This window comes from Heptranchias perlo, chromosome 4 (assembly GCF_035084215.1).
Source record: "Heptranchias perlo isolate sHepPer1 chromosome 4, sHepPer1.hap1, whole genome shotgun sequence".
Classification (NCBI taxonomy): domain Eukaryota; kingdom Metazoa; phylum Chordata; class Chondrichthyes; order Hexanchiformes; family Hexanchidae; genus Heptranchias; species Heptranchias perlo.
The window spans coordinates 7,156,079-7,180,872 of NC_090328.1; the positions used below are offsets into that span (position 1 = coordinate 7,156,079).

The 24,794-nt window shown below is 43.9% G+C and overlaps 1 protein-coding gene across 1 annotated transcript in view; it reads left to right on the top strand.

Annotated features, from left to right (window-relative positions):
• cfap99 (cilia and flagella associated protein 99) overlaps nucleotides 1-24,794 on the top strand; it is a 156,974-nt gene that overhangs the window by 72,315 nt on the left and 59,865 nt on the right. The window contains exon 7 of the mRNA XM_067982121.1: nucleotides 22,883-22,963. Coding sequence (XP_067838222.1) covers nucleotides 22,883-22,963 — 81 coding nt within the window. The remainder of the gene's footprint in view (nucleotides 1-22,882; nucleotides 22,964-24,794) is intronic.

Below are 24,794 nucleotides of genomic sequence, written 5' to 3' on the forward strand. Positions count from 1 at the left end.
TCTCGGGTAATGACAAGAAATATCACAGCATCATGGAGCAAATGGCTACCATGGGGCACAAGTAAAAGTACTGATATGAACAGGTAAGTGGTAGTTGTGAGGATCCTGTGATTATAGAAATAGGTAGCATTCTTCACATGGCGAGTTAAGTCCTGAATGGTGTGTTGGCTCCCAGTGCCGGGTTAAGGGACATGACATTACAAAGAGATATTGATAGATTAGGTGAATGGGCAAAACTGTGGCAAATGGAATTGAATGTAGACAAATGTGAGGTCATCCACTTTGGATCAAAAAAGGATAGAACAGGGTACTTTCTAAATGGTAAAAAGTTAAAAACAGTGGATGTCCAAAGGGACTTAGGGGTTCAGGTTCATAGATCATTGAAGTGTCATGAACAGGTGCAGAAAATAATCAATAAGACTAATGGAATGCTGGCCTTTATATCTCGAGGACTAGAGTACAAGGGGGCAGAAGTTATGCTGCAGCTATACAAAACCCTGGTTAGACCGCACCTGGAGTACTGTGAGCAGTTCTGGGCACCGCACCTTCGGAAGGACATATTGGCCTTGGAGGGAGTGCAGCGTAGGTTTACTAGAATGATACCCGGACTTCAAGGGTTAAGTTACAAGGAGAGATTTCACAAATTGGGGTTGTATTCTCCAGAGTTTTGAAGGTTAAGGGGTGATCTGATCGAAGTTTATAAGATATTAAGGGGAACAGATAGGGTGGATAGAGAGAAACTATTTCCGCTGGTTGGGGATTTTAGGAGTGGGGGGCAGAGTCTAAATATTAGAGCCAGACCTTTCAGGAGCAAGATTAGAAAACATTTCTACACACAAAGGGTGGTAGAAGGTGGCCTCCAGCAGTCCCTTTAAAGTCCGCTGGTTCGGTCGCTGTGGCAAACTGCAATTGATACTAGCTCAATTGCTAAATTTAAATGTGAGATAGATAGCTTTTTGGCAACCAAAGGTATTAAGGGATATGGGCCAAAGGCAGGTATATGGAGTTAGATCACAGATCAGCCATGATCTTATCAAATGGCGGAGCAGGCACGAGGGGCTGAATGGCCTACTCCTGTTCCTATGTTCCTATGATGGAGCAAATGGAAAAACTTCTAGAAAGGGAGCGTGAATAGCCAGAAATCATTGTTCGCATGGGAACCTGTGACATAGGAAACATTGGAGCGGAGGCCTTGCATGGAGAGTTTGAGGTGCTAGATTCAAGAGAAAGACTTCAAGGAACGTAAACTCAGAATTACTCCCAGTGCTACATACTGTTAGTTAGGGAGAAGCAGGTTAGACACTTAAGTGGGTGGCTTTAAAGATGGTTAAACATTCTGGATCCCAAGAGACAAGAAAGGGGAAACTGTACAGATGAGATGAGTTTCAACTAAATGCTACCAATATCCCCACAGATCGGGTGAACAGTGCAGCTGGAGTGGGGAGAGAGGATTTAAAATAGTACGGCAGGGAGAAGGGGCAAATCAAAATTTTAAATGAGAATTTTAAAATAAGTTTCACAGAAGTTAAACAAGATGGTAAATTAACTGATGCAAGGGGACCAATGGGTGGGAAAGCTGAGCGAAGGAAAGCAGTCTTCTGAACAGGATGGGGTGGAAATGCATTGGGCCTATTTACGGCCAAACATTGGCAATGTGCTTGAAGCATTCGCCAGAAGTCAGAGGCCCAAAGCTCACCTGAAATTGGGCCTCGAGCCTCATTTTAATAATAAAGGCGAGCTGCCAGCGCCTGTTGCGCCTCTAGAGACAACCCACCCGCCTTTGGTATTGAATTTAGGCTTGCTGCCTTGCTGGCAGAGGCCCACAGGTAAGTCCTGAGTGGGGTAGGAGGAAAATGCGGGGGTGCCAAAAGTGGACCAGCAGCACTGCTGCTCCTCCCGGCTCAGCAAGAGGGGAAGTAATAATCAAAATTTTCCCTGTCATTTCTTCGGTGGCCTCCAGCAGTCCCTTTAAAGTCCGCTGGTTCGGTCGCTGTGGCACTGGAGAAACTAGTCGGATCTCGCACGGCGTGTGCTCTTTCTACTTTTTCAAGAATTCTGCAGAGATGTCCTGAAACAGGTGCAGGACCCTACTTTGCATATTTAAATTGACCCTACGACGACTTTGGGCGGCCGCGAGGCAACATGCGAAATGCAAATCGTTTTCTGCTCCGATGTTTTTGTACCAATCTAAGAATATTACAAATGTAATGAATGACTTAGAAGCATGAATCCAACTAGAGCAGGATGATGTGGTAGCAATTAAAGACATGACTGCATCCCTGGCAAGATTGGGAACTAAATATACCAGCAGATAGGATCTTTTCGAAAGGTCAGGGAAAATAGGAAAGGGGAGCGCAGGTGACAGTATTATCAAAAGACACTATCATGATGGTGGAAAGGAGGAATCTAAATCAGCAGCTGGAAACACTGCAGTAGAGATAAGACCAAGGAGAGGATTCAGAACACTGATGGGATATATTTTTTGGATTTCCTGATAACTTAACAGGAGGCCTGTAAAAAGAAAAATGCATTAATGGGATATGAATCATGCCAAGAGGTACCTCTTACAAAATTGTTTTGTACCCCAGTACCAACAATAACACATTTAGTATAATAAACGTCCCAAAATAGCTTCACATAGGAGAATCATAGAATGGTTACAGCACCGAAGGAGGCCATTTGGCCCATCGAGCCCGTGCCGGCTCTCTGTAAGCAATCCAGTTAGTCCCATTCCCCCGCTTTTTCCCCGTAACCCTGCAAATTTTTTCCCTTCAAATATTTATCCAATTCCTTTTTGAAAGCCACGATTGAATCTGCTTCCACTACCCTTTCAGGCAGTGCATTCCAGATCATAACTACTCGCTGCGTAAAAACATTTTTCTCATGTCGCCTTTGGTTCTTCTGCCAATCACCTTAAATCTGTGTCCTCTGGTTCTAGACCCTTCCGCTAATGGGAACAGTTTCTCTTTATTTACTTTATCCAAACCCTTCATGATTTTGAGCACTTCTATCAAATCTTCTCTCAACCTTCTCTGCTCTAAGGAGAACAGCTCCAGCTTCTCCAGTCTATCCACATAATTGAAGTCCCTCGTCCCTGGTTCCATTCTGGTAAATCTTTTCTGCACCCTCTCTAAGGCCTTCACATCCTTCCTAAGTGCAGTGCCCAGAATTGTACACAATACTCCAGCTGCGAACCAGTGTTTTATAAAAGTTCAACATAACTTCCTTGCTTTTGTGCTCTTTGCCTCCATTTATAAAGCCCAGGATCCCATATGCTTTTTTTAACCGCTTTCTCAACCTGTCCTGCCACCTTCAAAGATTTGTGCACATAGACTCCCAGGTCTCTGTTCCTGCACTCCCTTTAGAATTGTACCATTTAGTTCATATTTCCTCTCCTCATTCTTCCTGCCAAAATGTATCACTTCGCACTTCTCTGCATTAAATTTCATCTGCCATGTGTCCGTCCATTCCACCAGCCTGCCTATGTCCTCTTGAAGTCTATTACTATCCTCCTCACTGTTTACTACACTTCCAAGTTTTGTGTCATCTGCAAATTTTGAAATTGTGCCCTGTACACCCAAGTCCAAGTCATTTATATATATCAAAAAAAGCAGTGGCCCTTGTACCGACCCCTGGGGAACACCACTGTATACCTTTCTCCAGTCCGAAAAACAACCATTCACCACTACTCTGTTTCCTGTCACTTAGTCAATTTCGTATCCATGCTGCCACTGCCCCTTTTAGTCCATGGGCTTCAATTTTGTTGACAAGCCTATTATGTGGCACTTTATCAAACGCCTTTTGAAAGTCCATATATACAACATCAACTGCATTGCCCTCATCAACCCTCTCTGTTACCTCATCAAAAAACTCAATCAAGTTAGTTAAACATGATTTGCCTTTAACAAATCCGTGCTGGCTGTCCTTTATTAATCCACACTTGTCCAAGTGACTATTAATTTTATCCCGGATTATCGTTTCTAAAAACTTCCCCACCACCAAAGTTAAACTGACTGGCCTGTAGTTGCTGGGTTTATCCTTACACCCTTTTTTGAACAAGGGTGTAACATTTGCAATTCTCCAGTCCTCTGGCACCATTGTCTATAGTTCTTGCACTTGTCTGTAATTCCCCTGCAAAGGTGGAGAGATAAGTAGCAAGACAAAGAGTTTAGAGATGGAGTTCCAGAGAATAGAGCCATTAGCTCTGCCACGAATGGAGGAGTAGCAGGAGGGGAGAATGCACAGAAGCTCAGAGTTCATGGACCAAAGGGCTGGGATGTAGAACTGGAGGAAGTGGTAGAGATCGGGTGGGTGAGACCAAGGAGGGAATTGTAAACACGGACGAGGAATTCGAATTCAGTGCATTGGGGAAACAAGGTGCCGGTTGAGGTCAGTGAGGTCAGGGCGATTGGTGAGTGGGACTGTTTTGGACGTATTGGAGTTTTTGTATGATTGAGCTTGGGAGGCCGGTGAGGAGAACATTGGAGAAGTCCAGGGTTTCAGCGGGGGTGAAGTGGGTAGAAGTGGGCAATATTGTGGAGGTGGAAGTAAGTTGCCTTGGTGATGGACAGTATATGGGGGTTGAGGCTGAACTCAGGACACTAAGGTTACGCACCATCTGGTTCAACCTGAGCTGGCAGCTGGGGAGCGTGATGAGTCAGGGGCAAGGGAACAGAGTTTTTGCCCTTGTTCCCTGCTGTCAAGGATGTGTGGCATAACTTTCTGCTTATTTGCCTCTATCAGAAGTTAAAAATGGGAGGCACACGCACTCCATGGGTGTGATTGAACTTGCCGAGGCGAAAGCTGGAAGTAATTTTGGGTATCATTGACTTATCACTCCTGAAATCTCCAGCAGGAGACTGATGGAACACACGGAGAAACGGCGTAAATGGCTAAAAACTTTTGGTTGAGCCATTTCTCCAGGGTTTCCGCCAAAGTTACAGTGCAAGATCGAAGGCACCCTGTGGAAATTCAAGGCCTTCTTTTCCAAACAACCAGAGGCAGCAATAGCCAAAAGTAAATAGGATGCTGGGTTATTTTGGCAAATCAGTTAAGTTCAAGATATTCCTTTCCCCACTGCACCATAGTGATAGTATTGTAAAATCGGGGGTAGGCAGCCAGCTGATGCTACAGACCTGAAGCCTCGTAGGCCTGTATCAGAGGTTGGTAATGACGGCCAGCTATGGGGCCTTCTGATTGGTATGTAAAAGGATCCTTGTGAGGAAAAAAGTCTGCTTATCTTTTGAGACCTCCCTTGGCCTTGTTACTCGCTCCTTTCAGATCATCTGATCTGAGAGGGACCAGGTACAAGGGATAGTGGCAGCTTTTACAGGTGACCCTCAAATGAACACTCAACTAACCCTCCCAGAGGAAAATGTGGCTGGTGCCATAAGACACCTTCCCTTCATTTCCATATAATTTCAATGCCCGAGCCCCTTGGAGGAAACCCTGGAAATCCAGGGCAATGTGAGGGGGCGGAAATCCTGGGACACAGGCCTTTGCCCCTTTTTCCTCTCCCTTGCTCCTGGGAGCTGAACTTTGCCCATGCGTACAGGAGAGGTATATCGGGGCCCAAATATCCAGAGGTCATGCTGAAACTGTACAGGTCAGGCTGCACCTCAACTACTGCATGCAGTTCTTGTCATCAGCACATAAGGAGGCCACCCAGTTCCTGGAGGCATTCCAGAGAGTGACAAGACAGATTCCGAGTGTTAGAGTGAAGAGCTGTGAGAAACGACTTAATAAGCAAGTAGGGCTCTTCAGCTTGAAAAGAGACATCAGGGAGGACGTTACAGAGATATATGAGATACATAAAAGGCTACAGAAAGCAAACCTGAATCACATCAGATAGGCCATTGCAACAGGACAGGTTCATGGTTGTGAAGGGCAAAGCTCGAACGGATGCTAAGCAATATTTCTTTGCGCAGAAGATGATCAATAGCTGGTACTTGTTGCCAGGAAATTGAACTAATTTAACAAGCTGCTAGTTCCTATCATGGGAAGATTGGTAGGGTTGGTATTCTGGACAGATGAGATCAAATGGAATGAAGGGCCTTCTTCATCCAAACTTATCTTATAGTTCACACGCATGATCTCATATGTCAGGGGTCCTTGATTCTACTCAGGCAAGGTTCACTTATCCCAGACATCAATCTTACTGAGGTCACAATAGCTTTTTACAGGGTTAATAGAAGTCAAGACATGGATGTGATTGATTTTTCTTGATGTCATTCACACAACAGGGGAGATTTTCCTGCTGCCTCGCCCAGACCCACTAGATCCCCTGGGCACAGATCCAGGAAAGTCTCAGAATTAATTATAATAGAAGGAAAATTGGGCGGGTTCCTTTCCTGTGCGTACGCTGCAAGCTGTCCAAACTTCCAGTCGCGCTGTGCCCAGGCGATGCAGTGTGGCTGGGTGCAGACTCAGGAAAATCTCCCCTAATGGCTGTTACATCAGTAATGGAGTCGTATTGCAGCATAACTCACTTAATTTTCCAAAAAAATATCAGCTTCAAATACAATTGAGAAAGGAAGCATTTTTTTTTGCAGCTTCACAAACCGGAATCCAATGGGGGGAAAAGACAAAGGAATGTGAAAAAATAAGACCTCTAACCATTTCAATTAAGAAAAATATTACTGATTCTGTTCAAAGTTAGCTTAAAATTTAATCGGGTCGGGCTGAAAAAAAATTGGGGGATGATAAATAGAAGCAAACAGTAACCAGCACCACCTCTCTCACAGCACCGATTCAAACATGTAACTCATCTATCACATATTCTTAGAGTGCAAGCTTGCTGTTGATGAAACATTCCCTGCAAGTCAATTCCTATCCGAGAGCAATGTAAATCAACACTTGCTAGCTGGTTACTCTGAATATTCACAGAACAAAAAGACTCTTCCCAACATTGACCACGAAATAAGGCTAGTAATTGTTGGAATTGTGCAGGAATTGAAGATTCAGTTCAGAATTTACAATCTCAAATTGAATATCTGTTGTTTCAATATTGAATAGAGCAGGTGTGTCTTCCTCATGAAGAAAATTGAAAGATTTGCATTTATGTAGCACCTAATCATTTCTCTCAGAATGTTGGTGGGATGGGGGTCTGGAACTCACTGCCTGAAAGGATGGTAGAACATAGGAACATAGGAACAGAAATAGGCCATTCAGCCCCTCGTGCCTGCTCCGCCATTTGATAAGATCATGGCTGATCTGTGATCTAACTCCAGAACCTGCCTTTGGCCCATATCCCTTAATACCATTGATTGCCAAAAAGCTATCTATCTCAGATTTAAATTTAGCAATTGAGCTAGTATCAATTGCCGTTTGCGGATGAGAGTTCCAAACTTCTACCGCCCTTTGTGTGTGAATAATTGAGGCCCCAAGACAGATCCCTGCGGGACTCCACTAGTCACATCCTGCCAATGTGAGTACCTACTCTCTGTCGCCTTTCGCTCAGCCAATTTCCTAATCAAGTCCGTACTTTTCCCTCGATTCCATGGGCTTCTATCTTAGCTAACAGTCTCTTATGTGGGACCTTATCAAATGCCTTCTGGAAGTCCATATAAATAACATCCATTGACATTCCCCTGTCCACTACTTCAAAAAATTCAATCAGGTTTGTCAGGCACGACCTACCTTTCACAAATCCATGCTGGCTCTCTCTATTAACTGAAAATTCTCGAGGTATTCAGTCACCCTATCCTTAATTATAGACTCCAGCATTTTCCCCACAACAGATGTTGGGCTAACTGGTCTATAATTCCCTGGTTTCCCTCTCTCCTTTCTTAAAAAGCGGAGTGACATGTGCAATTTTCCAATCTAGAGGGACAGTTCCTGAATCTAGAGAACTTTGAAAGATTGTAGTTAGGGCATCTGCAATGTGCTCACCTACTTCCTTTAAAACCCTGGGATGGAAACCATCTGTCCTGGGGATTTGTCACTCTTTAGTGCTATTATTTTCTTCATCACTGTTGCTTTACTTATGTTAATTTTATCGAGTCCCTGTCCCCGATTCAATATAAGTTTTCTTGGGATTTCCGGCATGCTATCCTCTTTTTCTACTGTAAATACTGACGCAAAGTAATTGTTCAACATGTCCGCCATTTCCCCATTGTCAATGACAATATTCCCACTTTCAGTTTTTAAGCGGACAACACTGCTTCTGACCATCCTCTTTTTCCTAATGTAACTATAAAAGTTCTTTGTATTGGTTTTGATATCCCTTGCAAGTTTCTTTTCATACTCTCTTTTTGTAGCTCTTACTATCTGTTTTGTGATTCTTTGTTGATCTTTGTATCTTTCCCATTCGCCAGGATCTGTGCCATTTTTTGCCTTTTTGTATGCCCTTTCCTTATGTCTTATACTGTCCCTTACCTCTTTAGTTGTACATGGCTGTTTTTTATGGCAAGTAGAGTTCTTGCCCCTCAGGGGTATGAACCGATTCTGTATCACTGTGGAATTTGCTGCCCCAAGAAGCTGTGGAAGCTACATCATTGAATAAATTCAAAGCAGAAATAGACAGTTTCCTAGAAGTGAAGGGAATTAGGGGTTATGGGGAGCGGGCAGGAAAGTGGACATGAATTTAGATTTGAGGTTGGGATCAGATCAACCATGATCTTATTAAATGGCGGAGCAGGCTCGAAGGGCCGATTGGCCTACTCCTGCTCCTATTTCTTATGTTCTTATGTTCTTATCAATGTATTTATACAATCTAGCACTTCAGAGCTGCTGCCAGGGGTCGTATACACAACTCCCACTATAGTCTTAGATCCTTTCCTATTTCTCAATTCAACCCATAAGGTCTCTGTTGGCTGCTTACCTCTCGTTATATCCTCTTTTATCATTGAAGTGATTTCATCTCTAATCATTAAGGCTACTCCTCCCCCTCTTCCATTTTCCCTATCTCTCCTGTAGACCTTATAACCCGGTATATTTAGTTCCCAATCCTGACCAGAGGCAGAAACCCTCAGCGCATTTAAAAAGTACTTGGATATGCATTTGAAGTGCTGTAACCTACAAAGCTACGGACCAAGAACTGGAAAGCGGGATAGCTCTTTTTCGGCCGGCACAGACATGATGGGCCAAATGGCCTCTGTAAATGTTTCTTTAAACATTTCCCACTGATCATCAGTCGTTTTACCCATTAACAGATTTGCCCAGTTTATTGTGGACAGTCTCTGTCTCATCCCATTGAAGTCGGCCTTACCCAAGTCTAGAATCTTAGCAGCTGATTCACTTTTTTCCCCTTTCAAACATTACATTGAACTCGATCATGTTATGATCGCTATTGGATAGATGTTCATGTACAGTTAAGCCGTTAACTAAATCTGATTCATTACTCATTATTAAATCTAGTATGGCTTGCCCCCTTGTTGCCTCTAGGACATACTGCTGTAGAAAACTATCCCGGACACACTCAAGAAATTCATTACCTTTCTGACAGTTGCTCGTCTGCTTTTCCCAATCTATGTGAAGGTTAAAGTCCCCCATTAAGACCACTATGCCTTTAATAAGAACATAAGAACATAAGAAATAGGAGCAGGAGTAGGCCAATCGGCCCTTCGAGCCTGCTCCGCCATTTAATAAGATCATGGCTGATCTGATCCCAACCTTAAATCTAAATTCATGTCCACTTTCCTGCCCGCTCCCCGTAACCCCTAATTCCCTTCACTTCTAGGAAACTGTCTATTTCTGCTTTGAATTTATTCAATGATGTAGCTTCCACAGCTTCCTGGGGCAGCAAATTCCACGCTTGCCTAATCTCTGCATTTATACAATCTAGCACTTCAGAGCTGCTGCCAGGGGTCCTATACACAACTCCCACTATAGTCTTAGATCCTTTCCTATTTCTCAATTCAACCCATAAGGTCTCTGTTGGCTGCTTACCTCTCGTTTTTTCGTCCTTTATCATTGAAGTGATTTCATCTCTAATCATTAAGGCTACTCCTCCCCCTCTTCCATTTTCCCTATCTCTCCTGTAGACCTTATAACCCGGTACATTTAGTTCCCAATCCTGACCAGAGGCAGGAACCCTCAGCGCATTTAAAAAGTACTTGGATATGCATTTGAAGTGCTGTAACCTACAAAGCTACGGACCAAGAACTGGAAAGCGGGATAGCTCTTTTTCGGCCGGCACAGACATGATGGGCCAAATGGCCTCCTTCTGTGCCATAAATTTCTATGATTCTATGAATGTCCTCAAAACATTTAATATGTGATGATTTACAATCACTGTTGTTATGTGGCAGTCATTTTGTACACAGCAATGAGATCCATGGCCAGTTAATCTGTTTTTGGTGATGTTGGGTAAGGATAGAATGTTAGCCAAGACACCAGCAAGATGTCCACCTGAACAGACAAACAGGACCTCGGTTTAACATCGCACCTGAAGGACAACATTCCCTCAGTACTGTACTGGGGTGTCAACCGAGATTATATAATCCTAGACTGGGAGCTTGAACTCACCACCTTCTGATTTAGAGATAAGAAAGCTGCCAACTGAGCCAAGCTAACAAGACACTTGAGGGGGCGATGAAATTGGTCTTTGCTAGTTGCTGACTCATAGCGAATGGGCAGCTCATTTTACATTTCCGGGCTGTTGATTTGCTATGAGGCCGTTTCACTCTACTGACAAGGATCAATTTCACCCCCTTGAACTGGGAGAAAACATTTTGCAGGTTATATATGCATGACATAGGAGCTTTTGTCCCGCCCACTAATATAATTGTTTTCTGACTAGTAAATCAATGATTGACAGCATTATCAATCATTTGGAAACTAGACAGATCCATGGGCAGGTCAAAAGATAATTAACTGACAGATATGTGCTCATGCCGTCCCTTATTTCAAAATCCTGCGCAGTCTCCATAAAATGTCTTTGTGATCAGTTTCTGAACCGTGGTCCACCATTTGAAAACTCCTTCCATACACGGCAAGTTACTGATCTCAGCTGATCCATCTGGGAGAGGTGCTGAGTGCAATCATGGCACTTACTCTCGGGGTCCTTGCAGTCACTTATCTAGATTGCATGTGTTTTAAGGATCTCTGGTTCAAGTGGATTTATGGATTTGAAAATAAGCTGGCAAACCATTCTTGAGATTTTTATTGGTTACTTACAAAGCTTGAATTGCTAAAAGTGAGGTTGTGCTTGAGATGTAAGATTGTGTGAAGGGCTCTGACTGATGTCAAATGATAATATAAGTGTCTGGATCACTACTGTTACAGATATTTGTCAGTTTTATCAGAAATAGTGAGATACATGGTACCAGAAAACACCTCGTGAGCACTGACTGGCCTTCCAATCATAAATTGATGGATTGTCACAGTGCCTGATTCTTAGCCTTTTTTTTAAACCTTCTTCTCCATTTACTTCTAACTCTTTTAATGCACAAAATGACTGGTTCCAGGGGTCAGGGACGTCTTGGAGATCCCGCTGCTTTAGGAATTAAAGGCAAACCTTGTGGATTAAACAACTTCTTTCCCCCAAACTTCAGTAATTAAACAGTGACAGCACCTTTCTAGTCGAAGGGTGAAGCCGACAGCAGATGCACAGTTCTCCTGCTGTCGACTGCACTCCTGGGAGCTGACCTTCAGGGAAGTGACACACAAAACTGTGGGTCTGTGAATCCACCATCAGATCTAGACCCTCTTGTCATGCAAGCTAAACTGAATGAGCAAGTCCTGCATTGATGCACGGTACCACAGTCAGATCCCTGTATGACACAGTGGAACTCAGCAGGGTTAAGGAGACTGACACCTAGCAATGCATCTAAACTGGGGGAGAATGACACACAGAGGTCACTTTCCTGAGACGAGAACAATAAAGAGGGTCATTATAAAAGCACCCAGTTGTGTTTTCAGTGACCTTGAGATCCCTGAAACAGATGTGCTAAAGTCTAAGGCTCACTATTCTGACTGTTCTGGTATGGCGCTTTCAGTGTGACAGAAAATTATTTACAACAGCAGTATGTTGCAGTTTGAAATCACTTTGTTCCTGTGCAAATGGAAGCCGACTCCCACCAAATGAAACAAATGCACAAAAGAATGATCTCAGCTTTCTCTTCCTCGTTAAAAACCAAAGCGGTTGGAAAAGAAAATCCACATCGTTACTGTACGCTAGCTGCTGTGGTACCCTGCAGACACACAAAGCTAGAATAAAGAGAGGTAATATTTAGAGGAAAAAATGAAATATTGTGGCAGCTTTACTGTGTGTGTGGGGGTGCAGGTCACTTGAATTGAAAATTCAGATCCTGCAACGGAATGTTATTTTAAAATTTAAAACCAACAGAAAGTGCTGGAAACACACAGCAAGTCAGCCAGCATTTGTGGAAAAGACAAGTTAATGTTTCAGGTATGACCCTTCACCAGAACTAGGTTTCTTTTGAAAAGGAAAGGGGGACGGGAAAACACACACATACATATATACATATAAATATAGAAGAAGCTTGAAAACCATCCTGTTGCACACAGTGTTCAATTGTCTGTAATTATATTTATGACCTGGAATTTTGTCAGCGCTATTTTAAAGGTGGTAATCAACAGTATTAGCAGCTTTAGCTGGGAGTCCATTGTGAGGGAAAGATTATTCCTAATATCACGTCACGACCTTGGTCCTGATAGTATGCTTCCCGTTGTCGCTAAGTGCCGCTCAACACTCCTCACCTATCCCATCGCTTCAACCTCTGTTTTACTTTCATTCCATCTTTTCTTCTCCTTGGTCATTTGCTTCCGTCCACTTTATCCCAAAGAAAGGTGATCCCTTTCAGTGTTATAACTACCTCCATTACTCTTATATCTGCATACACACTTCTGAAATCTGCTCTTGAACACTTTGGTGAATTATCTGTCATTGCCTTGGATATCTCCAAAGCCCTTGAGTCTTGCAGCATGCACTTCAAAACAAGTGTCTCCCAGCAAACCTCTGTTCATGACCATCTAGTTTCCTCTCAAATTGCTCTATTTGTGCTGTAGTTGATGGTTGATCCTCTGACCCTTTGCTTTCCATTGACTTGGGGCTTCCCCAGGGCTCTGACCTTTCTCACACTATTTTTTTAAATTCATGATCTCTCCTCCACTCTTCATCCAATCGTATCCATTCTTCAATGGATAATTCCACTATGTATTCATCAACTTCAGTGTTCTCGCACAACAAAGTGGATGAATCATTACATCTCAATCTCCTCCATCCCCTTTATCACAGCAATGAAAATCTTGTTTCAACTTTTCAAGGATATATTTTGTTCTGTGTGTAAAGTTTAAAGAAATGTTCCTTTGACGAACTGAGGAGGTTTACATTGGCAGTTTAGTAAAACAAATCTCTAAACTTTATACATACTTCAAAATATGCTACACTTTTAAAAAAAATTAAATGATGTTACTTCAGTTCAGAAGTTCATTGGATTGGAAAATTACTTCATGTCTGGTCTAGACCCTTTGGAGATGTTAATGAATGCAAGTTTGCAGACTGGGTGTGGGAATAGATGAATTCATTGTCTCTAATGTGATTCATCAGGGAACATTTTCAAAGAAAGACTATTGGTGTCTCAAGTGTAATACCTGTAACATGAAAGGCTTCTTTTGGCATAAAGACATTGCCATAGGTATTCATTTTCATTTCCCTGTTTCACACTGCTTATTCCTCATGACTCAGCCAAAAAGGTACTCCATGGGTTCATCACCACACAACATTTCATCAGAGGCTCAGTTACAAGTTATTGGAAAGAACGACTAAGATTTTGGAATTAGAGGATATTATGCAAATCAAGCATTGTACTTCTTTGTTACTTCTGTTTTTAAGCTTCTGTGTAATTATCTTTCTTGTAAATAAATTAAACTGCTGGTTTAGCCTGAACAGTACAGCCTGACAATATGATATTTAGAATATGGTGAGCAACCCATATTATTTCCAGAGCATAATACTGTGGAAGAGGGTAATTGTTAGTCCCTTGGCACACTATTCCACTCACGGCACCTGTAAAGTTGCGAGGTTCAGTTCATAGGAGATTGGGTTTGCTTGTGAAAACTGCCATTTTGATACAAACACAATTTAAAGTATTATGACAAACCCTAAATTGTAACAACTACTAGAATCACTTTGATCAGCCTGCCTCTGAATTTTCTTCCGTCACGTGTTCCAAGCTGAAATATGCCACCCTAGACACTGGCCCTCCTCCCTGCCTCTTGCTCCTCCTATAACACATTTCTTTCCCAAGTTGTCAAAATTACAGAACTTCTTACCTCTCAGTCTTTCCTTCCTCATATAATTTATATACTTTAACTAATCATCATTTCCAGATTTACCTTGTTTTCTCGAATCTTATCAAGATTGTTGGTGTCCTGCGATATGGATTAAGGTCTTTCTCCTCGGCTTCTCAATAAAAAATGCTAGATCGAATGCTTTTTAATTAGACTTGGCAATGACAAAGAAAGAAAGAACTTGCTTTTATAGAGCGCTTTTCAGGTGCTCAGGACATCCCAAAGTGTTTCACAGTCAATCAATTCCTTTTGGAGTGCAGCCACTGTTGTTATGTAGACAGACAAGGAAGCCTATTTGAGCACAGCAAGCTCCCACAAACAGCAAATGAGATAAATAACCAATTAACCTGTTTTAGTGGTTTTGGCTGAAGGATGGCCAGGTCACCAGGAGAACTCCCTGCGTCCCTCTTCAAAAAAAGTTACAACAAAGCAGTTACAATTTAGGTTTTGGTCAGCAGATGTTTTAATAAAAGAAACATAATTTAACAGCCAGCATATATATGCCTCGGTCCTAATCAGTGCATTCAACTGTTATTATAACAGTGACTAAACTTCGAAAGTACTTCATTGGCTGTAAAGCGCTTTAGGACACCCTGAGGTCGTGAAAGGCGCTATATAAATGCAAGTTCTTTTCTTTATTATCTTATTATAATTGCTCTTCATGCACCTGCGTCCTTTGCTGTATTGTAAACAGGGCTTTTGTAAGTCAATAATACTGAAAAATCTGGGCTATTGCCAGCATCCCCCAGCAATTTCCTGATGATAATCAATTTAAGTAAGTAACGCTCTTATTAAGAAATGAGCTTACAACACTCAAATGTTTCATAAATTATGATCTTTTGTTCATTATAATGAAATTTAAAAGTCTATAAAAATGATGTTTGCAATCATTGTATCAGATTTTCATGATGGAGACAGCATAGCTGAACATAAGGGACCTGTTGAGGCAACATAGGATGCCACGCCTGAGGAGTCCTGTCAGTGTTCTCTCAAAGGCGCATTAATTGTGGGAGCCTTGAGATGCGGCTTTATTACCGAAGAGCACGAGCAGGATTAGTGCTGCGCTGCAGAGATCTGTCTGGAGACCCGAGAGTGGCACTGACAGCAGGCAGCCCAGAAAGCCTCGGCCTCCCGCTGAAACCTCCCAGCACGCTGATGAGAAGCAGCGGTAGGAGACCTTAAAGGGCATAAAAAAATAAGACAGGCAAAGTACATATTTTATAAAGCTAAAACATGGATCTGAGCTGAGCAGTTTTATATATATAGTTAAATATATATGTAAAACAAATAAAATTAACTGGGAGCATGCTGGAGGAAAGAACATAGAGAAGGGGCGTGAGCAGCGCAATGATCTTTTCTTGTCCCAAGCTTGTTTATGTCCCTATGTACTTAAAGCTGTAACATTTGTTTGGGATGATGCTTCCTCCTCACAGGTTATGATCCGAACCCCTCAAGAGCTTGAACAGATCCCCCACACGAATCTCTAAGCTATTAATTCATGGCAATGGCTCCAACAGGACAATAGACAGTTGGGTCTCTCCAGATAGCTTGCCACTTCAGTGGTTTCAAGACTGCCATGACCTCTCTGAACCCAGGGAACCTATCTATATTAGATAAATTGCATCCTACTGCTGTGACTCATTAGTGCATCTAAAGTTCAGGAAGTAGCAGTATTTGTTCTCCTCTGGTGTCCAGGTCCCACGATCCCAGAGATGGCACCCATGTGACATAGGTTTTAAAAATAAAAACTTGTTGTTCCTTTTTTTTTGTTTTAGAGACCACAAGACTATTCTCCCACTGGAGAGGCTCTGTTCCTGACAATCCCTTGATGGTCCAGTCAAGATTGGAGACTTGCCACGTGGCAAAAGGGCAGTTTCCTAAAACCACAGAGCTGATTTTAGGGATACGTGCTCCCGATGTGGAGCTGGGCGGGGGGGGCAACTCTGGTTGGAGGCATTCCTGGAGGTTTGATCATGTGACATTCTGACCACATGACATCTGAATAGTGACGCCTGATCACATAATATCTGATCATGTGACATTTGATCACATGATATCTGATCAAATGTTTTTGCATTTAACTTATAACGGTTGGGCCCCCTGTGGTTGAGTATTTTTGCTCGTCGTTTTGCACCAGCAACTGTTGTGCAAGACGTTCCAGGAACCAGGAGGCCACCCGTGAGCAGGGGGAAGAGGGGAATCCAAGGGTGGGGAAGAGGGGAATCCGAAGGTGCGAGGGAGCGATTCGCAGAGGGGAAACTAGAGGTAGGAGGAACTTTGATTCCCAGTAACTAATGGCGACTCACTGAAATTGCACTGATAACTAATGGTAAAGTGATAGCACTCAGATTCCCCTCAAAACCAACTGTAACACAATAACTCACTGACAGTATATGTAATTGGTAGTAATAGGTATAACGCCCCTATTTCCTACCTGTAACTAGTAGTAATCCTATGACACGCTGATACTCACCCTGAAACCATAGCCAGAATCCCCCTACACTGCACAAGGTGCGGTCAGGCTCTCCAGTCGATGCCACTTTTAGTAAGCCCGATCTCTCTCCCTAGCTCCTTGGATTCCGTGTGAAGGTGACAACTCTGAACTGGGAACCTGGGTCTGAGCTGATCTGTACTTGGACTTCACACGTCAAAACGGACCGGTACAGACCGACCTGAACCAAACCAAAAGATCGCACAAAGGGCAGTGGGCTCGGTGTATGGGGTACCTCTCACAGGGCACATCGTCCTAAACTCAGCTCAGCACCAACATTTCTAAACCGCTGCCTGCGCTCAGACTCAATAAAATTAGAATTATAGAAATTACAGCACAGGAGGAGGCCATTCAGCCCCCGGTGCTGGCACTCTCTCCTGTAACCCCAATCCCCCCCTCCGCCAAAGATTTTTTTTATTCCTCCTTTTCAAATATTTATCGTATTCCCTTTGAAATGAAGTTTCAATCCCTGCATCAATAGCCACATGTGGAGAAGGATCCCACTGTCTAATAGCCCTCAGCTCAAGAATTTTCCTCTTCCCTTCCCCCTTGTTTCTTCCAGTGAGACTCCTTGGTTTCCATTCCCTATTTTTCCATTCGTCCACCGATGGAAATAATCTTTCACTATTTACTCTCCGTAAGGTCCCCAGGTTTCACTCACCCCTTTACTGGCTGCTCCTCTCTGTGCCACTCCCGCTCACCACTTTACTGCTGCTGCTACTCCAGGCTCTGCAGGAAATGCTGGTCCCCACACCCACCCCCAACCCATTTCCTCCCCCTCCCCCGCTTGAGCCCCAATCCCCAACCCTTAGTCCCCTTCTTTAGTACTCTTTCTCTGACCTCCCATCCCCAATCTCCCATCCTCCCATTTCAGAGGCCTGAGCCCCTCCCCAATTTCAGAGCCCCCCGAGATCAGAGAGCCCCCCTGATTTCAGAACCCCCAAATTTCAGAGCCCTGACCCCGATTTCAGTGCCCCAGCCCCTGATTTCAGAGCCCCCTGATTTCAGACTACCCCCTCGATTTCAGAGCAACCCCCTCCGATTTCAAAGCCCCCCCCGCAATTTCAGAGCCCCCCTCCGATTTCAGAGCACCCCTCCCGATTTCAGAGCACCCCTCCCGATTTCAGAGCACCCCTCCCGATTTCAGAGCACCCCTCCCGATTTCAGAGCACCCCTCCCGATTTCAGAGCCTCCCCCTTCCGATTTCAGAGCCTCCCCCTTCCGATTTCAGAGCCCCCCTTCTGATTTCGGAGCCCCCCCGCTCCGATTTCAGAGCCCCCCCGCTCCGATTTCAGAGCCCCCCTCCTCCGATTTCAGAGTCCCCCCCCTCCGATTTCAGAGTCCCCCCCCCTCCGATTTCAGAGTCCCCCCCCGAATTCAGAGCCCCCACCCCGATTTCAGAGCACCCCTCCAATTTCAGAGCCCCCCCCTCCAATTTCAGAGCACCCCTCTGATTTCAGAGCACTCCTCTCCAATTTCAGGCCCCCCCCGCCACCACCGATTGCAGAGACTCCCCCGAATACCGGCGTCCGTGATTTCTGTGCCCTCCTGATTCCCGACTCTCCAGCCCCCTCCTGCCTGCTGCTTGCTTCTCTCTGCGGGTGGGCGAGTGACATCACCAAGCCGGAGGCTTCTCCAACAGCAGCTGGAGACGTCATGGAGCGGGGAGGAGGGGTGGGGTGCACTGCGGCGGGAAATTTAAATCGCTAATCTCCCGGGCTGCTGAAGGCAGCGCTCAGGGGAGGAACCCCCGATTCTGGAAAACTCCTGGTCATTACGTGAGGGTTGGTAACCGTGTGTGGAGCCCCGCCTGCCAGAAGCGCATATTGGTGAATCGTGGCCATGCTGTTCTCAAAAAATCATGAACAGTGCGATAAGTGCTCCCTGGTAGTGAGGCTTGATGCCGGGATTGTGCATACCATCTGAGCAGAATGCACCAAGATATCACAAGCTATCATCTGTGCTTTTTTGGGTCAAAGATAAAACAGAAATAGTGAGGTAATCCTGCCACTTCATAAATAATTGGTGCGACCGCACTTAGAATACTGTGTACAATTCTGGTCGCCACAGTACAAATAGGATATTGCAGCTGTTGAAAGGATAGAGAAGAGAGCAACTAGAATGATCGAGGGGTTGGAGGGATTAGATTCTGTGAAGCGATTATGTAAATTGGGCATGTTCTCACTGCAAAAGAGAAAGTGGTGAAGTGATATGATTGCTATTTTTAGGATTCTGAAGGGACGAGATAATGTAGACCACGACAAGCTGTTTCACCTTGTCCAGATCAGTAGAACCAGAGGACACTTGAAGGGGGGTAAATTCAAAACTAATCTGCGGAAACAATATTTCAGTGAGCGAGCGGTCAATCTATGGAACAGGCTCCCGAGGGAGACGGTGGAAGCAGTCAGTACTGATTCATTCAAACACAAATTAGATAGATTTCTTTCAGAAAATAACATTTTGGGAAACAGTATATGATTAATTTGAGACAGGACATGTAGTGTAACATGCTCGGGAGGAACAGGTGACTTTGGATCTATGTTTCCCAAAACTCTCCACCACTGTGGGGTTTCCTCACCTCATGTCTGGGTCTGTTGCAGACTAATTGATAGAGATTGATTGCTATGTTTAGTTAGCAACTCCATTATCGTTGATTCATGCAATTACCAGGATGGTAGAGGGCGAACTAAATGGACCTTGGTCGTATTTAGTCTAGCAATCCCTCAGTACCTAGCAAGTTCATAAATCAGAAAGCTTTGGGATTAAAAGAATATGCAAGGGACAAGTAAAATAAATAAAAAATACAACCACCTTTACAAAGTGCGCTGTTAATAGGAGTTAATTTATCGTGAGAAACATAGGAAATAGGAGCAGGAGTAGGCCATACAGCCCCTCGAGCCGGCTCCGCCATTCAATAAGATCATGGCTGATCTTCGATCTTAACTCCACTTACCCGCCCGATCCCCAGATCCCTTGATTCTCTTAGAGTCCAAAAATCTATCGATCTCAGCCTTGAATATACTCAATGACTGAGCATCCACAGCCCTTTGGGATAGAAAATTCCAAATATTCACAACCCTCTGAGTGAAGAAATTCCTCCTCACCTCAGTCTTGAATGGCTGACCCCTTATCCTGAGACTATGACCCCTAGTTCTAGACTCTCCAGCCAGGGGTAACAGCCTCGCAGCATCTACCCTGTCAAGCCCCCCTCAGAATCTTATATGTTTCAATGAGATCACCTCTCATTCTTCCAAACACCAGAGAGTATAGGCCCATTCTACTCAATCTCTCCTCATATGACAACCCTCTCATCCCAGGAATCAATCTAGTGAACCTTTGTTGCACCGGCTCAAAGGCAAGTATATCCTTCCTTAGATAAGGAGACCAAAACTGTACGCAGTACTCCAGGTGAGGTCTTACCAAAGCCCTGTACAATTGAGCTACAATGTCAGCATCTCCTCCCCTGTGGAGCTTCATTTAGTACATGACAATGGCAATTGAAGTCACCACAACTCCTCATCAGTAAGGAGAGAAGGTGAAGTGCTTCCTGTACCAAACAAGCAGAGCAGCTGCTTGTGACACACAGTACATTGGCATCAGTGTTTCTGGGTTTTATCAGTTTAAATCAAATTTTGGGTGGGGAGGATTGTATTTGGGGGATTGGCTTTGAATCAGATGGAAACTAAAATCAGAAGCTTAAAAATATATTTGTGCATGGAACAGGCCTGAGGTAGAAGGAGAGCTCAGGTTCAGCAAATAGAGCCAATATAACCAAAACAGTACAGTACAGTATAATATAAAGAAAGAAAGACTTGCATGTATACAGCGCCTTTCTTGACCTTAGGACGTCCCAAAGCGCTTTACAGCCAATGAAGCAGTACTTTTGAAGTGTAATCACTGTTGTAATGTCGGAATATAGTATAGTACAGTACAGTATAGTAGAGTATTTACAGCTGCTAACCCAAAAGGAACCATGTGACAGTCCAGCATGAAACTAAATTAGGTTGCAGAAATGTGTACTAGGGTTAGATGGGTCCCAATGTTATGCTTAAGGTCAGAAAGCACGCAAGTTGGAGAGCGATTATTAAATCATAATTTTCACTACTCACGACTAATACTTTTCGTGTGGTCTGAGGATGAGTGGATGGAGCTGTTATACTGTTATCCCTACAGGATAGGAATTTTAGAAATGGTGACAAAATAAGCATTAGAATCACCAAGATGTCTCGTTATGTTTTGCAACTTTAGTCTAGGTAATTCGCAAGCAGGAATATTTACAGGTCAAAAGCACAGCCATAACAGGTCAAAAGATTAACCCATAGGGATGTATTTTATAATTAACATCCAGATATATTGTGATTCCAGGGATAAGAGCTTGGAAAATGCAGTATTTTGTAAAGAATCACTGAGTAGTAAGGCAAAACACAAATATACATTATCATCAACCTACTACATTAACTGGAGTAAGTGTTGAAAGAAAAAAGCTTTCCTCTGAATAGTAGCAACGGGATCTTTAACGTCCATCTGAAGAGGCGTAACATGAAAAGAATTTGTTACTTAGGAAAAATCATAATTGTAGGAATACGGTAGCGTTGCACATTTCACTTTTTCAAAATGAACAAGAAATATTTTATGTGAATTTTCCGCCCCTTGTTTTATGAAGTGTAGATTTATTGACATCAGTGATGTGGTACAAGACCAAACTGTATCTGAGGGTTCACCACACCTAGGAACATAGGAACAGGAGTAGGCCATTCAGACCTTCGAGCCTGTTCCGCCATTCAAGTAGAACATGGCTGATCTGTATCCTAACTCCATCCACTCACCTTGGTTCCGTATCCCTTAATACCCTTGCCTAGCAAAATAGGAACCTACTGGGGCAAAAGAAAAAAAACAACTAATGCTGTAAAAAGCAACTGTGCGTGTTTAAAAAGAAAAAGAAAAAAATGTAAATGCTGTAAGTGTAAAACGAGAACAGAAAATGCTGGAAACGCACTGCAGGTTGTCAGCATCTGAAAGGAGGACAGGCGAGTTAATGTTCACGTGGGACCCTTCATCAGGATTGTAGAAAGAAGCTGCACATCTTTATTGTCCAAGACTGCATGGGAGAAGGTATCCTTCGATTGCTATAGTTTTCTGTTGTTACTAGAGATACTGAGCCTAGAAATATTCCCGCAGTGCTTATGATGTCAGTAACACCTAGCAACCAGAGGAAATCTTACCTTCCCACATTTACAAAGATCTTGCATTTTTACAGCGACTTACCGGCTGGGCTTTTCTGCTTCTGCCCTCGCCAGCCCACGATTCTCCTGCCAATTAAAATGGCGGTGGGGGGGGGGGGGAGCGGGGGGGTGTGTGTGGAGGGGGGAATCGCAGACTAGCAAGTGCACAAGCAGAAAACTCTGGCCATCACATCTCCAAGAGCCGCCCCCACCACCCCCCCCCCCCCAACCCCAGCTTCATGTACAATGAATTTCTTTGGAGTGCAACTACTGCTATGCAAGTGAACACAGCAGCCATTTTCACACAGCAAGATCGCACAAAACAGCAATGAGATAAATGATCAAGTCAATTTATTATTTTCTTATTGGTGGTGATGGTTGGAGGAAAAAGTGTCGACCTGGACACCAGGACACCTCCTTGCTAGTGCCATGGGAACTTTACCATCCACCTGAAGAGGCAGATGGGGCCTCAATTTAATGCCCAATAATTTGTTCCCTCAGTACTGCACTGACTCAGCCTAGATTATGTGCTCAAGTCCTGCAGGGGAGCTTAAACCCACAGCATTCTGACTCAGAGGCGAGACTGCGACCAAGCTGTCGTGTACCACACTTTGGCTATATTTGAAAGGTTTTCAAAGGGCTGTTTACAGAGATCTATTTTTTAAAAATCTGGTTGACGTCTAACTGTTTGAAATCCCAACAAATTTATTTACCTTGTCAAGCTGCACTGATCTGATCTGCAGCTAAAATTTCTGACCCGCTTTTCACAATTGTGCAATGGCAAAACAATTCTGTAGCTGTTTGCTGATGAACTAGTACCCTTTCAAATGGACTAATGGATTTGCTTTATAACCTCACTGATATTTCAGGCATGTGCAGTCTCAGTCTCATTGTTCTCTCTCCTATAATTCAGGTTCCCAGAAGCACCTACCAACAACCCAAAGAGATGCAACTACTGCGAGAACTTAAAAAGAAAAATCGCCAAGAGGCAGAGGTTTGGATGCTTTCGTTTTCTTTCTGTCACTAATTTTCTCCCCTCTATCCCACCTCTGCTGAAGGCATCGACTACTTGCAGGGGTGTGGTTCCATGGGTACCTGACACCCCCCAGCACCTCATTATTCATAGGCGAGCCCAAGTGGTGAGTGTCGACAGACTATTTGACTATGGTGGGCATCACAGCTGAGCCCACTCCTATCCTCGGCCAACATCCACACACCCGCATTTCCACCAGGGGGTCACTGGATAGCAATAATGATAGCGAACCCTGGTTGAATTTCCCCTCTCTAACTCATTGGCGATGAGGTCAGTTGTAGTGCTCCTGACCACCGTCCCAGCGGGATCAGCTAACTCAGCACAGACCAGGGATTGAACCCCCGATCTTCCTTGTTCATATGGCTCAAGCTATTCACTGAGTAAACTTGTTGGGGTAAAAATTTGTCTGGGCCCGTTTTCAGACTCCCAGACTCCGCGCTGCACGATGAGTGAGCGCCCGAAGCAAGAGGCCCCAGGATCGTCAGAAATTGTCCCTCGAGCCTCGTCTGCGTACTTGGGACGAGCTGCCGGCGCTGGTCGCACCTCCACAGGCAGCTCGCCCAATGGGAGAATCCCATTTAGGGGCACCTGTCTCGCCGGCAGGTCCTGGGAGGCGGGTAGGAAGAAGGTACAGGGAGGTGGGGCGATCGCGAGAGTTGGGGGAGCACTCCTGGCTCCTCAGGAAGGATATTCTTTAAAAAAATTTCCATACTTACTTTTAGTTGCCGGCCATGGGGGCCGCTGAAGAATCCTGAGCGGAACAGGCCCAATGCCTGGTCTCCAAATTAACCTACTCAAGGGGCCAAACACTTTGACGCCTAAAAAAATGAGGCCCATGAATTTATCAATGCGCAGGCCGTCCCACTGTTAAATTGGTATGCTTTGCACCTGAAAAGCAGGCACAGCGCATATCAATTTCTACCCCACTGAGCCATCAGGGGAGCCACAGGTTAGGTTTCTTAAAGATTTCTTATAAACTAGATAGGGAATCACTGATGAGATTCATTATTGTTAAACTAATAGCAGCTAAATTAGCTTTCACTTAATACACAGGGAAAGTATGTTTTGAGGTGTTTTTTTGTAAACAGACAACTTGCATAAAGTTAGCATAAGACTTTTTAAAATTAAAGCTACAAATTGCAGTTGTCGATATGAGAGTACAAACGTTTAATGTGTTCGTATGACACACTTCTGTTATTTATTGGGTTAACGCCTCCATTAAGATAGCAGAGGAATGTCCCACTAATGCATTCAGCATTCGCTAATACCTAGCCTCAAAGGTATCATTGGAATTTTCCAGCAGACCTCCGTTTTTCAGTAATTCTACAGATCAAAGCCTTTTAAAATTAAACTCCAGATTACTGTGGTGCAATGCTCAATGTCTGGCTGTTCCTACGCATCGAAATTGTGCTATGTGGCATTGACACTTGAATGAATTTGTCTGCCATTTTAATCCAAAAAATGCAAACATCATGCAAAACAATTTTTAGGCTCCAGTTCCAGACTTGTGATCCTGATAATGTTAGGGAGAGATCAGTTCATTCAATTATATCCCCTAGAAACAATGACTGTAAATATGGTTTAGCACAGATTGTTCAGGCAAGGACTGAACATCAATACTGCTATATCTTTATCCCCACCAGTTCCCTGTGATTAACCCTTGCACTTTCTCATGAACGTCACTAGCTACTCCTTCCCCAAAATGCTGGTGCCTGCTTCAAGTGGGCATGATGAGTGGTGAGTGATGCTGTTCAGATTTGGTTGGAGTGTGACTGGGTTCTTGTGCTTTGTG